Raw genomic sequence first — 15,260 nt, forward strand, 5'->3', positions numbered from 1 at the left:
TAAAAGACACATGGCTTTGGAGGGGCACGTGGGTGACTCAGTCAGTTAAGCGTCTGACTTCGGCTCAGGTCATGCTCTCACTGCTCCTGAGTTCGAGTCCTGCATCAGGCTCTGTGCTGACGGCTCGAAGCCTGGAGCCTGCTTTGGATTCTGCCTCAGTCTCTCTGCTCCTCCCCTGTCCAAGCTCTGTCTCTCTCTCAAATATAAAATCAAACATTTAAAAAATTAAAAAAAAAAAAAAGACATATGGCTTTGGGAAAGAAATTGCCAGGGGAAAAAATGGAATCAATAAATTATTTATTACATTTGCTCTTTGGGAAAAACTACCGATGGGGACATACTCAATCTAATGAAGCAAATGAGAAAAACTTTAAGAATTAGTAGAAAAAAATATGTGTTAAAACAAAGAAGCAATTACTGGGGCGCCTGGGTGGCTCAGTCTAAGTGTCTGACTTCGGCTCAGGTCATGATCTCATGGTTTGTGAGTTCCAGCCCAGGGCTGGGCTGCGTGCAGAGCTCGGAGCCTGAAGCCTGCTTTAGATTCTGTGTGTGTCTTTCTCTGTCCCTCCTTCACTCAAGCTCTCTGTCTCTCTCGCTCAAAAATAAATAAATATTAAAAAAAAATTTTTTTAAACAATTATTAAGTTCAGGGATGGGGGAAAAGAGTATATAAGAGGATATCTGATTATAATACACTTCTTGGAGGATAGCTAATTATGCTCACCTGTCATAATAACGCAAACTGATTACTGAATTGACCCCAGACGGTGATTAACTACGGAACAGAGAGGGTGCGGGGGAGGAAGTATGTGTGTGCTCAAGAGGTGGGGGGATAGTATTGATGAAGTGAATCCTCGTTTATTATTAGAAGACGTCGGAATTCTGGGGCGCCTGAGTGGCTCAGTCCGCTAAGCGTCCGACTTCGGCTCAGGTCATGATCTCATAGTCCGTGGGTTTGAGCCCCGCGTCGGGCTCTGTGCTGATGGCTCAGAGCCTGGAGCCTGCTTTGGATTCTGTGTCTCCTTCTCTCTCTGTCCCTCTCCGGCTTGTGCTGTCTCTCTCTGTCTCTCAAAAATAAACAAATGCAATAAAAAATTAAAAAAAAAAAAAAGAAGACATCTGAATTCTAAAAAATCAAGGAGTAGCGGAAAACCTCATTCACAGTTAGAGAAACGCAAGGAAAAAGTACAATGAGAATGTGTTCACCTGTCAGACTGGTGAATTCCCCCAAGGGTGGCTTTTGGCACACGTTGGCAAGGCTGTGGGGACGTACGTGTTGTCACACGTTGCTGGGAACAGTGTGAACTGGCCTGACCTCTCAAAACCACAAAGGTGTCTGTCCACTCTTTGAGCCAGCACTGCCGCTTACAGGAAATTATCTTGGAGGTATCTTTATATGCACGCAAGACAACATGGGAATATTCACTGTAGCATTTTTGGTAAAGGAAATACTAGAAATAATGCAAATGTCCATCTGCTTTTATTAAAGAGCAAAGATGCTCTGGCTACACAAGTGGCATAATTAATGAAATATTTCTTTTTTATGTAATTTTAATGTTTATTTATTTTTGAGAGAGACAGACAGAGCACGAGCAGGGAAGGGGCAGAGAAAGAGGAAGAAGCAGGCTCCAGGCTCTGAGCTGTCAGCGCAGAGCCCAGCGCGGGGCTCGAACTCCTGATCTGTGAGATCATGACCTGAGGCCTGAGTCGGAAGATTAACTGAGTCACCCAGAAGCCCCTATTTATTTATTTTTAGTTGTATTATTGTTTTTTAGGTAGGCTCCGTGCCCAAGGTGGGGCTCGAACTCACGACCTAGAGATCAAGAGTCACACAGTCTGCCAACTGAGCCAGCCAGGCACCCCTCATTTTATAATGTAATTGCAAAACATAGGAGGTGATTTGGGCGTGAAATGATGCAGTTATTTCTTAGCTGAAAAGAGCAATTTGCAGAACGGTACGTAAAAAAGGTCACTGTCAGGGCTGCTCGCCAGCGTGTCTGGAACTCTGATTCCTGGGTGGTGGTAAGTTTGCACGTTCCTGCCCCCTTGAAACTGCCAGGTCTGTGACATGCTCTGGTCAATGAATGGGAGCAGAAATGAGAGAGGTCACCTCTGGGAGGAAGGCTGTAGGGGCCAGTGAGAAATTTGTCATCTTCCCTGCCCCTTAGCATTGCAAACATGCGGCTCCCGATGACAGAGGCTCTGTTGGGTCGCCAGTGCAGGTGGGGACAATGTGACAGCACCTAGGATGGCCATGGAACATGCGTGAGAAAGAAGCCACTTCGACGTTTGGGCTGTTTATTACTGCAACACGTCCTACTTTATCTATCACGACTGACACAAGATACTCTCCCACGTTTTGTGTGGGAAAAAAAAGGAAAGGCAGAGCAAGTAAACATATCTTGTTATTTTCTTGTGTATAGACGTGCACAGAGAACTAATGACTGCGGTTGCCTGAGAAAAGCGGAGTTAGGTAGGAGCTAGAAGGCTGGGAGGAGGGCGTAGGAGAGGTACTCGTTACTATGTAACTTTCTGTGTGTTTTATTCTAGAACCATATGAAAGCAGTACTTATTTAGACACAACACTTCCGTTAAAAAAGAAATAGTAATATAGGAACATTATTTAGAAATATGGAAATCAATGGATGAAGTAGCAAAGTAATTGAAAGTGGTTATTTCCAGGGCGTGAAATCTGGGAGAAGGGTTATCACTTTCCATTTAGGATCATTTAGTACAATATCATTTAAAAACTATGTGTTTTACATTGCTTTATTTTCTTTAATTTTTTTTAACGTTTATTTATTTTTTGAGACAGAGGGAGACAGAGCATGAACGGGGGAGGGTCAGAGAGAGAGAGGGAGGCACAGAAGCCGAAGCAGGCTCCAGGCTCTGAGCTGTCAGCACAGAGCCCGACGCGGGGCTTGAACTCACGAACCGCGAGACTATGACCTGAGCCGAAGTCCGACGCTTAACCGATTGAGCCACCCAGGCGCCCCTACGTTGCTTTTTTAAAACATTCTCTTTGCGACAACCAGAGTGATCTTTTACAAGACAAATATGACTGGGATGCTGGGGTGGTTCAGTCGGCGAAGCGTCCGATTCTCGATTTCGGCTCAGGTCATGATCTCACTGTTTGTGGGATCAAGCCCTGTATCGATCGGGCTCTGTGCTGACAGCACAGAGTCTGCTTGGGATTCTCTCTCTGCCCCTCCTCCACCCGCACATGTGCTCCCTCGCTCTCTCTCTCAAAAATAAATAAACATTAAAAAAATAAATAAAAAATAAAAGACATGTGACTACATCACTCAGCCTAAACACTTCAATATTCTCCCACTGCCTCCAAAATAAAACCCAAACCCCTATAACAAAACCCCACATTACCTGGCCCCTGTCCACTGGTTGGCCTCATCTGTCTTTACCTGTTGGTCTGTCCTCTGTTTACTGAATTTTCAGGTCCTCAGAGGAACCGATGGTTATTTTTCTTCTGCCTTCAAGCTTCCGTGTATGCTATTCTCTCTACCTCAGAAACTCTTTCTCCTATTTAATTTGTACTCAACCTTCACTTCAGAAATCTTTCTTCCAGAAAGTCTTACTGGTGCCCTGGGTCCAGCTTGGCATGGCTCCCATCTGTTCCCAGAGCCCCCTGTCTCTTATCAGAACAATATGGGGCTGGACTCCATAGAAGATACTTGTTTCTTTATCTAACCTTGCTTTTGGACTGTGAACTTTGTTTCGTTTAGTCAACATTGTATTGTCAATTCTGGCACATGGCAGGAGTTCAGGAAATACCTGTAGAATCAGCCAATGAACAAGGCTCAACTCTAGAAACAAATGCTAGTTGGTATTTGATTTTCACCCAAACAGAAATGGAATAGATATCCCTGCTTTTCTCTGGTAAGGTACAATACTAAGTCTAGAAAGTTCATCTTTAAAACTCCTACATTCTCCAAGGGATCCAAGCTAGCCGGTTCCCCAGATATAATCGATGGTAACACCCAGCGCTTGGCCAAGAACTGGGTCCTAAGGTAAAGGTAGGTTATAGCGGTGCGATGTTTAAATGAAGGGACAGATCCTTACACTGTCCCAATCTAAGGGACTGGTGAAAAGGTGCAGTCTGTCAATAAAACCTGGTGCCCAGACCCTTTGATAATTAAAAAAAAAAACCTTGATGTGAGCACATTACAACTGATATGAACACGTTAATGCTCAGCGTCTGGGGCTCTGTTTGGTTCTTGCAAGCAGCCAAGACCGCCTTTTATCCGTTATGTCTCTATTCCCCAAGTAAGTGAGATAAAAGCCCATATAAGTTTCCAGAATGAGGCATTGTTTCAGCCAAAAATCTGTAATTTCTCATTAGACTTTCAGTAGCAATCTGATAGATGGGCAATTTCATTTCAAGCCAGTTGTACCAAGAACCAATGTCACCATCGGGGATTGTACGTCGTATCATTAGGAAGCAAAGTGGTGGGGGATGTGTACTGGGAGGACGGAGTGGATGAAATGTGTCTCCAGGGCAGACCAAGTAGAAGGAAGTCCTCCCTGGAATTAGAAGAATGAATTTAACCAATACCTGTGAAAAAGTTTGCAGTGCTTTAAAGTAACGAGAAAAAACAGAGACTTCAGAGAGAATTTTCTAAACAGCTACATTTCTGCTTTCCATTTTCAATTTCAAGTTTTCATTATGTACAGCCAATTGTTTGACATTGAGTGACTTTTTAAAATGTTTATGTATTTATCTTGAGAGAGAGAAAAAGCAGGAGCATGTGAGTGGGAGGGGGGCAGAGACAGAGAGAGGGAGGCAGAGAGATCCCAAGATCTCAAGCAAGCTACAGGCTCAGAATAGAGCCCGATGTGAGGCTCGATGCTGTGACCATGAGATCATGACCTGAGCCAAAATCAAGAGTGAGACACTCAACCAACTGAGCCACCCAGGCACCCTGACTGATGTTTTTACTGTGAAATAATGTTACGTAGAAAGACAAGTAACAGGACGAATGTGTAAAATATTAAGAGGAGGAAAAGAAAAATACATTTGTCTATTTGTGGAAGATTCCTGGAAGGATATGCAAGTCACTGGTAACGAGGGTTTCCTTAAGGGAGGGAACTGGGACACCTCTGGAAAAGGCAGGGAAACAATTTCACTACATACTGTTCCAATCCTTCTGGGTTTTGAACCATATGAATTCATTAATGCTTCAAAAAAGGTATTGATTAAATTAAAATAATAGGACTGAGGTTGTTAAAATAAATATGCTAAGAGGAAATGAAATGGAATAGTACAGGGCAACAGTTTATGTGCTTATTTGGAAAAATTTCAAAAATGGCAATTCTGGGGCGCCTGGGTGGCTCAGTCGGTTGAGCGTCCGACTTCAGCTCAGGTCACGATCTCACAGTCCGTGGGTTCGAGCCCCGCATCGGGCTCTGGGCTGATGGCTCAGAGCCTGGAGCACACTTCCGATTCTGTGTCTCCCTATCTCTCTGCCCCTCCCCCGTTCATGCTCTGTCTCTGTCTCAAAAATAAATAAACGTTAAAAAAAAATTTTTAAAAATGGCAATTCTGTGTCAGACTTCAAAATAAGTAAAAATAGCAATTTTTAATTTTTTTTTAAATGTTTATTTATTTTTGAGACAGGGAGAGACAGCATGAATGGGGGAGGGTCAGAGAGAGAGGGAGACACAGAATCTGAAACAGGCTCCAGCTCTGAGCTGTCAGCACAGAGCCCGATGCGGGGCTCGAACTCACAGACTGCGAGATCATGACCTGAGCTGAAGTCGGACGCTTAACTGACTGAGCCACCCAGGAGCCCCTCAATTTTTTTTTTTTTTGAGAGAGAGTGCATGAGAGAGCAGAGGAGATGGGCAGAGGAAGAGAGAGAGAGAGAGAGAGAGAGAGAGAGAGAGAGAGAGAGAGAGAGAATCCCAAGCAGGCTCCAAGCCCAGGGCTCAGCACAGAGCCTGGAGCCTGCTTTGATCTTGTGTCTCCCTCTCTTTGCCCTTCCCCGGCTCATGCTCTGTCGCTCTCAAAACAAACAAACAAAAAAACCCAAAGTGTTTAAGTTTATTACTGTTATTATTTATTTTGATGCTTGTGTTGTCCCAGATTTGGTTGGCAGAAAATACCCCCCCCTTTTTTTTATACCATGGTCCACGGAGCCCTACAGTTTAATATGGCCTGACTACCTTTTATGATTGAAATTTTGTCCTCTCACATTTGTTTACTGTATTCTAGTTTTCTGTTCCTCAAAAACACAGGCTGTTTACTGCCTCAGGGCCTTTGTACTGGCTATTCTCTCTTTCTGCAATGCTTTTCTATCCATCTTCCCATGACTGGCTTCTTTAATTCACTCAGGTATGCCCTCCTCAAAGAGTCTCATCTAACTTAAGGCTAATCCCTCTCTCACTTTCTCACTTCTGTCCTGTATTTTCAATCTCTCCCTCTCTACTCACTTCTACCTAGAGTATTCAACATGTTCTAACCTCTTCCACATAAACTGTTCTAGCCTTTACACATAAAACCAAACCAAAACCAAAACCAACAACAAAACTCCCACGCCCTAAGATTTCTTCCTATTTCTCTTTAGTTTTGCCTTTCTCTTCCCATATGTCCCTATCCCTTATCTTCTATTGTCAGCCAAATTTCTAGAAAACATTGTCTGCACAATTTCAAGCTCCACTTTTTTTTTTTTTGAGAGAGAGAGAGAAGAGAGGGAGCACATGAGGGGCAGAGAGAGAGAGAGAGAGAGAGAGAGAGAGAATCCCACTCAGTCTCTGCACTGTCAGCACAGAGCCTGATGCAGGGCTCAAACTCACAAACCATGAGATCATGAACTGAGTTTAAACCAAGAGTTGGACACTTAACCGACTGAGCCACCCAGGCACCCCTCGAGCTCCACTTCTTTGCCTTCCATTTATACTTCCACTCACTGCAAGCTGGGTTGATACTGTGTGCACAAACTGAAGAGAAACTATTCTCACCAGGGTCACCAGCAACCAGGGTGGTAGCTAACCCATAAAATACCTTTGTGTGGACTAGGAAAGGTGCCCCTCCGTCAAGGCACTTGCCTCCATCTGTCAGAAAATGGTCATCTTAAGCATACTAATCTGCCATATCCACAATGTCCATTGTGCTCACTGGCATGGTGCAGTGTGCTACCTGCACAACCATACCCAGGGGCTTTGCCAGCAGCCGTCTTTCTCCAGCTGTATCTTACCTTACCACTCTCAAACCTCCTTACGACCATCCCTCCTTCTTGAAATGCTGTCTTCCATACTTTACGTTCTTGCAGCTCCTTATCTCCTCAGACTCCTCTGCTTTAGACTTTCTTTGCACTATTTAGTCCATTTCAGAATCCTGTCCTGGTTCGTCTTGCTTTGTTACTTGGCCCTTTTGAGTGATCTCAATCACTTTCGTTCAACAAACATTTACTGAGCATTCACTCTGTGCCTGGCATTGTTCTAGGCACCGACCACTGGACTTTCCACTTATATGCTAATGAATTGCAAACGAGTCTATCTCAGACCAAATGCCTCCTTGAAATCTGAACTTGAATACCAAATGGACTCCTCAAGCTTACCTTTTCTCTTTTTTGTAAAGATGTTATTTTTTAAGTAATCTTTACACCCAAGGTGGGGTTCAAACTCACAACCTCGTATCAAGAGGTGCACGTTCAAATGACTGAGCCAGCCAGGCACCCCTCCTTAAGCTTAACTTGTCCAGAGCTCACCATCCTTCTCTCCAGATCCATTCCTCTTTCCCTGTTTTAGCAAGTGATATTCGTTCATTTGCCCAAGCCCGCGAGATTCCTTCCTCTCTCCACTCAAGAAAGTAGTCAGTCTTATTTTTCTGCTTCCTAGGTACGTCTCAGTTTCACTGACTCCTCCCCATCACCATCCCCACCACATGGGTCTCTCCACCCTAGTCTAAGCCACTGTCATTTCTCATAGAGAATACCACAGCAGGCTCTTCCCTGGCCTCTGCCTCCTGACCCTCCTCCCACGAATTAATTCATCCAGAGGACTCTTCGCATGACACAAGCTGGTGATTTGTCCTTCCCTCCATCCACACTGACCTCCTCTCAGTTCCTGAATATGTCATTCTCTCTCTAGTCTCTGAATCTTTGCCTATGCTGTTCCCTCCACCTGGAAGGGCTCACTTGTGCACTCCCGCCCCCTCACGTTGCTGACACCACCTTTCCCTTCAGGCTTCAGCAGAAATCTTACTTTATTTGAGAAGCCTTTCCAGAAACCCAAAGTCTGGGACCGGCGTGGTGTTTTTTTTTTTTTTTCCTCCCTGGGCTGCCATAGTAAACCAGTAGCATTTACCACACCATAGGGTAATTATTTCTTAATTGGCCTCTATCTCCCTCTAAATTTAAGTTTCTATGAGGGAAGGGACCCCACCTCTCTTGTCTAATATTTAATCCCTGGGACGCAGTACAGTGACTGGCACATAGTAGGTGCTCAGTGAACATGTATTGAATGAATGCATAGTTAGATGAGTATAGATAAGATATGGAATCCAAAAAGGCTGGCCCTGGGGCGCCTGGGTGGCTCAGTCGGTTGAGTGTCCAACTTCAACTCAGGTCACAATCTCGCGGTCTGTGAGTTCGAGCCCCGCGTCGGGCTCTGGGCTGATGGCTCAGAGCCTGGAGCCTGCTTCAGATTCTGTGTCTCCCTCTCTCTCTGACCCTCCCCTGTTCATGCTCTGTCTCTGTCTCAAAAATAAATAAATGTTAAAAAAGAAAAATTAAAAAACAACAACAACAGCAACAAAAAGGCTGACCCTGACTCCCCACAGGAAGTTTAGAAAGTCTTTTTGGAGTCTGTGCCTCAATTTCCTCACTTGAGGTATGAAAATACACAGTTGATCCTTGAACAAGGCAAGGCGTTAGCGGTGCTGACGAACCCCCCCCCTCCCTGCCCCCGCCAGTTGAAAATCCCTATATAACTTTTGACTCCCCCAAACTCAACTACTAATAGCCTACTGTTGACCGGAAGGCTTACTGACAACATAAACAGTCAATTAACACGTATTTTGTATGTTATGTATATTATACACTATATTCTTACAATAAAATAAAAGAAAATGTTATTCAGAAAATTGTAAGGAACAGAAAATAGCATTTACAGTACTGTATGCACATTTATTGAAAAAAATCTGCCTATAAGTGGACCTGCTCAGTTCAAACCCATGACTTTATGTTTCAATAAACACAGCAGAGTACTATACATGTATTTTCTTTTCCTTATAATTTTAATAACTTCTTTTTTTAATCTGGCTTACTTTAATTGGAAGGATTCGTTATATGTCCCTTTCCCTAGAATTTGGGCTCTGTGATTTCTTGACCAAAAGATCAGAAGTGAGGCTGTGACAATTTGGGGGTTCAGGTCTTAAGAAACTGGCAACTTCCATTTCAGTTCTCTCTGGATGCTTGCTGGTGGAGCCCAGGCACTTTGCCACGGGGACACTTCTTCCGGAGAGGTCCACACAAAGACTCAGGCCCACAGGACTGCAGCCCGCAGCGGAGGCTGAGCCCCAAGCTAGCAGCCAACACTAACTAGCCAGCCGTGGGAACAAGCCCTCCGGGAGATGGACCCTCCAGTCCTATTTGCCCGTCCATCCCCACGGTGGAATGACCCTTCCCCTCCGAGCCTGGCCTACACTGCAGGTTCGGGGACTAAATAATTGAATGTGGTTGTTTTTTTAAGACCTAAGTCTGGGGGTGGTTTGTTACGCAGCAAGTGATAACCAGAACAGATCGTACTACCCGCAAATGGGAGGCTGCTGTCATGTAATGTGCAGCATTGGCTCTGGGACCCAGCAGCCAGTGGAAGTCAGAAGGGCCTAGAGGAGGGTGTTAGCGCCTGTGTAGGAGGTTGGTGGGAAGGGCTTAACACAACTGCAAAAAATGTGCTCTGGAGCCAGAGGAATGGAGGGTCTAGTTACATTAAAAACAATACTGTGGTCACCGACTCCTGTAATGCAGAAAATAAAAAGTGTACTTCATGAAATCAGTGACCTGGCTGTAGAGTTTCCTGGGCTGAGTTTCCAAAGTGCTACCTGGCTTCTTCTAGCTGCCGAGCCAGTTGTTACCACGATAACACACGCACAGCAGCTGTCAGAGACACCTTCTCCACCCACCACATCGTATATGTGCTCCAGGCTTCTCCAGTTCCTGGAAGAGTCAGCCCTGGCACGATGAGACTGGCTAACTCATCTTCCAGGCTTCTGGAACCTCTTGGGGCAGGTGATACACAGAAGGCCAATCAATGTCCGCATCGCTACCACCGATGACCACAAGCAGGTCAGAAAACCAACTACGTCAAAATTGGCTTTCGTTACTCTTCTAAAGTGTATCTTCTCCCCACCCCCATGATGTTCATTACCCATGTATTAAAAAGTGTTTATAGGGGCGCCTGGGTGGCTCAGTCGGTTAAGCGTCTGACTTCGGCTCAGGTCATGATCTCACGGTTCGTGAGTTCAAGCCCCGCGTCAGGCTCTGTGCTGATGGCTCAGAGCCTGGAGCCTGTTTCAGATTCTGTGTCTCCCTCTCTCCCTGACCCTCCCCCGTTCATGCTGTCTCTCTCTGTCTCAAAAATAAATAAACGTTAAAAAAAAATTAAAAAAAAGTGTTTATAATATATGCAGAAGTTACAAAGAATAACCAACCCTCCCCTCCACCCTAACCGCAATCCTGCATTTCGTGTTCGTCTTTTCCTCGTCTTCCTTTAGTTTTACGATGCATGTATGTATCCCTACTGATACGTGTAATTTTGCCTGTTTCTATAATAATAGAAATGGAATCACATCGCTTACCTTCTCTTCTGACTTGCTTTATTCTCTCAACATTATGTTCACGGGTTTCACCTATTTAGTTTTTGTCTTAGTCTTTGTAACCGGTCTGTAGAAATAAATGAGGACTCACTATGTTCTGGCACAATGTGTGGTGCATATCGGGTCCTCAGTAAACACTGGGTGACAAGGCTTTGAAGGATATACCCACAGAATAGCCGGCAGCTCATTATCATGCAGGTGTCATTGCGACATTAGAGAACAGGAGTTTCCAGATGAGGTATAAAACGTTCAGGCAAAGGCGAAAAATGGATCACTTGGTATGAATTTTTGCAATGCATGGATACTCCCCAAGTCCATAAATTCATTATTTGACAACCTCATCTCCTAACAAAAATGCAAGAAAAAACTAATAAAGCTTGAAAAGTCTATTTTTCATATCATCCCTGCCTAGATGTCTTTCCATTAGCTCAAATAATTGAGAGCAAACCGTCAGTGAAGGAATGGAGAAAATCTGTCTCACCCACTCCTTTAAGTATTCCCTTAAATAAACAGCGTAAGTAATAAACATAAATCTTTCATACGATGCAAAAATGAAAACAAAAATAATTGTTAATCCTCTGAGCATCAAACATAATGGGTCTAGTACTTTTCTAGGGATTAGAGCATTCGTTTCTTCAGCCAGTCTCACTGATTTTTAAGCTCTTTGGTTCTCTTTACTGCCTTTTGCAATCATCTTGAACTGGAAAGAATTCTGATGCTTGCGTCCCATCCCGGGAGATTCTGATGATTTGGGGTGGTGCCCGGGTACGGCGATTTTTCAAAGCTCTAGAGAGCCACTTGCGTAACCCAAAGTCTAGCACGGTGCCTGGGGGAAAGTGACACTCAGAATGAATCAAGAATGTTCTATTTGTTAGGAAGGAGTAGCCTCAGACCCACAAGCTCTCCAGGAATCCTGGGGCAAAGATAATGAGGAGGCACGTCCTGCCAAGCAAGTGGGGGAGTGCGATGCCGCAGGTGCCCAGGCCTCTCTCTCTCTTGACTACCCAAAAAGTGTCCATCCTGAAGCTCAGGTACAGTCCAGCTACGTCCAGAAGGCCCCAGAAAACACAAATTCACTACGCAGTTCAAGGGGTGCCAGGCTGTTTACTGTCTCCACCAACGAGGCAGAGCCTCAAGAGGCAGGTGTGGGTATTTTGCGCTCTGGTCCAGGTCGGTCGACTCTAGAGTCACCCTGGGATCCTCTCGGTTCCAAGCTGCAGCCTAGCCGCTCTTCCCGCATGGGGAGAAGAACGCGAGCCGGAGTGGGCACCACGCCGGTTCCGGAAGGGTTTGCTCTGCGGGGAAGGAACTGCAGCCCCTGGCGCTGCGAGACAGCAGCGGCGCAAAAACCCACGTCTGCACGTGGCGCGGCGGCGGCCGCGGTCCGGGGGCACGCGGCTGCGGAGGGCGGCGGGGCGTGGACTACAAGTCCCGGCATGCCTCGGGCAGGGGCGGGTCGGCGCCGGAGCCGAGCCCGGAGGCCGGCCAGGCTCAGGCGTGCGCAGTGGTTCTCGGGAGTGGCTGGGCGGGCCCTCCCAGGCTGTCAGCTGTGGCCCGGGGCGCCCGGGCGGCGGTGGTCGCGGCCATTGGCGGAGAGGCGGGAGGGGCGGGGCCCTCGCGAGCCGCTGTGGGCAAAGCCGTGGGCGCGGAGTCAGGCGGGCGGCCGGCTGGGGAGGCACGGGCCGGGCTGCTGCGTTCCAGCCTGGCGATGGCAGCGGCTCCCCTGAAAGTGTGCATCGTGGGCTCGGGGAACTGGTGAGCGGCGGCGGGCCGGCAGCGCGGGCTCCGCCTCCAGGAAGCCCCTCTCCCGGGCGGGCTAGGGCCGCGCGTCCCCGCCGCAGCGTGGGCACCGGGCACCGCGCGCAGGGAGGCGGGGCGGGCGGCCTCGCGGCCGGGCTGGGCACCGCGCGCCCGGGGAGGCCGCGCCGAGGCACTGGCCCGGGAGGCCCTGGGCCCGCGTGCCCGCGGGGGGCAGCGCGGCAAGAGGGCACTGCGCGTCGGCGGGCACCTGTCTGAGCTCTCGTCACCGCGCGGCGGGCGCACGGAGGCCACCTGCTCGCCACGCCCGGGTGTCTTGCGCACCATTCTGAGAGCGTTCTCCATTCTCCTCGGCGGATCGCCGAGGAATTGGTGGAGACTCGAGCATTTTTACCGTAGTTTCGTTGTTGAGGAAACCAAGGCGGGGGGGGGGGGGGGGGCTAAGGGGTGCTTGCCACCCAGGTCGTGGGCGGGACCAGCGTTGCCCTTCCAAGTGCGGGTCTCGCCCACCGCTTCTGATGCGTCCTGTATCTTAGTAAGGTTGTGCAGATAAGAAAATCCAAGTTCCAACAGGCCTGGCTCCCGGAGTAGTCCAGCGGCGTTGGGAATTCTCGGGAGGGATATTTGCGAAGCTTCACGTCTCCGTTAGGCTCTATCTGACTTTTCACATTTATACCAGCACTTTGTGACAGGCGCTCTTCTAAGCACTTTGTAAATGTCAGCCCTTTTAGTTCCCTTTATCAAACTTTGCTTCTCTCGTATGTCGGGTGAGTGTAGAGGAAAGTGGGGCCAGGTGGGAGGGAGGAAGCGGAATGTAATACAGCCTCTGATATTTTCAGTTACTTTCCCATTGTTGTGCACTTTTTTTTTCCGCGTACATCCGAGGGACTGGTATAGAATAAATAGTACAGAGTTGTGCCCTTTCAGTCCTTGAAGTAAACCTTATCTGGTTCTCCACTTTTCCATCGGCAAAGCCAGTGGCCTCTCTCGGTGCCACCCCCCCCCCGCCCCCCCTCACCCATAGTAATGATTTATTTCATTATCTGTTTCCACCCCTCCCTATCCAGCTCTTGAGGACAGCATCTACCCTGGTGCCCGGCATATGCTAAATAAAAATTAAACGAATGTTTGAAAACTAATTTTTAAAAATGTAATTATATTGATTATGTAATATATTCACATTCAAAAACCAGAAGTTACCAAACACCCTGCAAAAAAACCCAGTGAAATATCTTACACTCAGACTTGTTTCCCAGGTTATCTCCTGGAGGAAAATCAGTATTATCAGTTGCTTCTGGCCTTTGTGAAGAGACCCCATCAGATGCAAGTGAATGCTTACATATAGCCCTTTCCTTCTCTGCCCTGCAAATACTAGGGTATTATGACTTTTTCTGTAAACTCCCTTTTTCGACCAACCACAGGGTTCTACGCAACATTTATTGGAGTTGGTACCTATCCACTGCAAAGCTTCATTTGGACTTGCAGGTTGGCTTTGCCAGTTTAGATCCCAAGGTCACTTGAATGAGATTACAGCGGCCCTGTTGGCCATAGGACTGGAAAAGCACTGTTAGCACGTGTTCTTTTGACCCTGGTTTCCTCTTCTGTAAGAGGACACAGAACCACGGATGACAGAGCCTTTTCCTAATTTGCAAGGTGCCGAAGTGGCACAGCTTTGCCATGCTGTGTTTGGGCCTGGAGCTGGAGGAGTGAAGCAAACCTCCTGCCCCCTCCAGTGGGATTTGGCTACCTTCCCACGACTTCACACTGATGTACTTGACTGTTTTCTTGGCCCACTTCAGCCCAAGGAAATGGAGTAGAACTTGGCTGGTGACCTTAGAGCACAGCAATTGAGAAATGTGCCATCCTGATGGTTTAGGCCAGCTGCCCAGCTCCATTAATTATGGGATCAGACAGGAACATTGTTGCTTCCCTGCCACTGCCCTGGGTGCGGAGCCACTCCAGTCCTAGAGAGAGGATCGCGACCTCCCCGGAGAGATTCAGAAATTCAGGAACTGAAAACAGTTTGCAGAGGCTCCATAGGGCCTGTGGGGCATTCAGCTCTCTCTGGTCAGTAGGCGTGTGTTTGCCCCATGTAGGTCCTGTGGCCTTTCCACAATTGCACATAATCCCTGCCTGAAAGGAATTTACCTTCAGGGCTGAGATAAGTTGGAAGATAAATTCAAAAGAAACGTAAAGTGGAATGAAATATCTGTCACAAGGTTAGATGTTACATTTTAAATAGTGTTTCTTAAAATGTGGTCCAAAGACCATTGCATCAGAATTATCACCGAGGCTACTACCTACCCTTGATGACTTATATTCCGTGCGGTGGGGACAGATTTTTTTTTCCTTACAGGACTTTAGCCTTTTGCGAATTTTAAAATATTATCTAGAAGATGGACCTGCCCTTCCAGATTTGATCCTTACTTGCAGAATGTGAAGTGGCTTAAGCAGTGTTTAAACTTGGGACTTGGCAGTAGCTGAGAGAGCTTAAGTAAGTAAAGGTGTTGTCACATCTAAACCCATAGCTGTCATCCTCACATTCGAGTGCCTCCCCCACGTAAACGATCATTAATTGCAATACAGACAACGGAAGACTGAATCTAGCTGACTTGACCGGGAGCTTCAGCCAGGAATGACATGGGAGTCACATAAAGGGGTTGTATAA

The 15,260-nt window shown here is 46.9% G+C and overlaps 1 protein-coding gene and 1 long non-coding RNA gene across 3 annotated transcripts in view; one reads left to right on the forward strand and one right to left on the reverse strand.

Annotated features, from left to right (window-relative positions):
• LOC106984258 (uncharacterized) overlaps positions 1 to 12,452 on the reverse strand; it is an 88,353-nt gene extending 75,901 nt beyond the window's left edge. For both annotated transcript variants that reach the window (XR_001431662.3, XR_008298046.1), the window contains exon 1: positions 10,817 to 12,452. This is a non-coding gene — a long non-coding RNA (uncharacterized LOC106984258). The remainder of the gene's footprint in view (positions 1 to 10,816) is intronic.
• GPD1L (glycerol-3-phosphate dehydrogenase 1 like) overlaps positions 12,289 to 15,260 on the forward strand; it is a 57,070-nt gene continuing 54,098 nt past the window's right edge. Inside the window, exon 1 of the mRNA XM_027040847.2 lies at positions 12,289 to 12,589. Within this exon, the coding sequence (XP_026896648.1) occupies positions 12,543 to 12,589 (47 nt within the window). The 5' untranslated portion in view covers positions 12,289 to 12,542. The remainder of the gene's footprint in view (positions 12,590 to 15,260) is intronic.

The sequence above is a fragment of the Acinonyx jubatus genome, chromosome C2 (assembly GCF_027475565.1).
Source record: "Acinonyx jubatus isolate Ajub_Pintada_27869175 chromosome C2, VMU_Ajub_asm_v1.0, whole genome shotgun sequence".
In the NCBI taxonomy this organism is placed as follows: Eukaryota; Metazoa; Chordata; class Mammalia; order Carnivora; family Felidae; genus Acinonyx; species Acinonyx jubatus.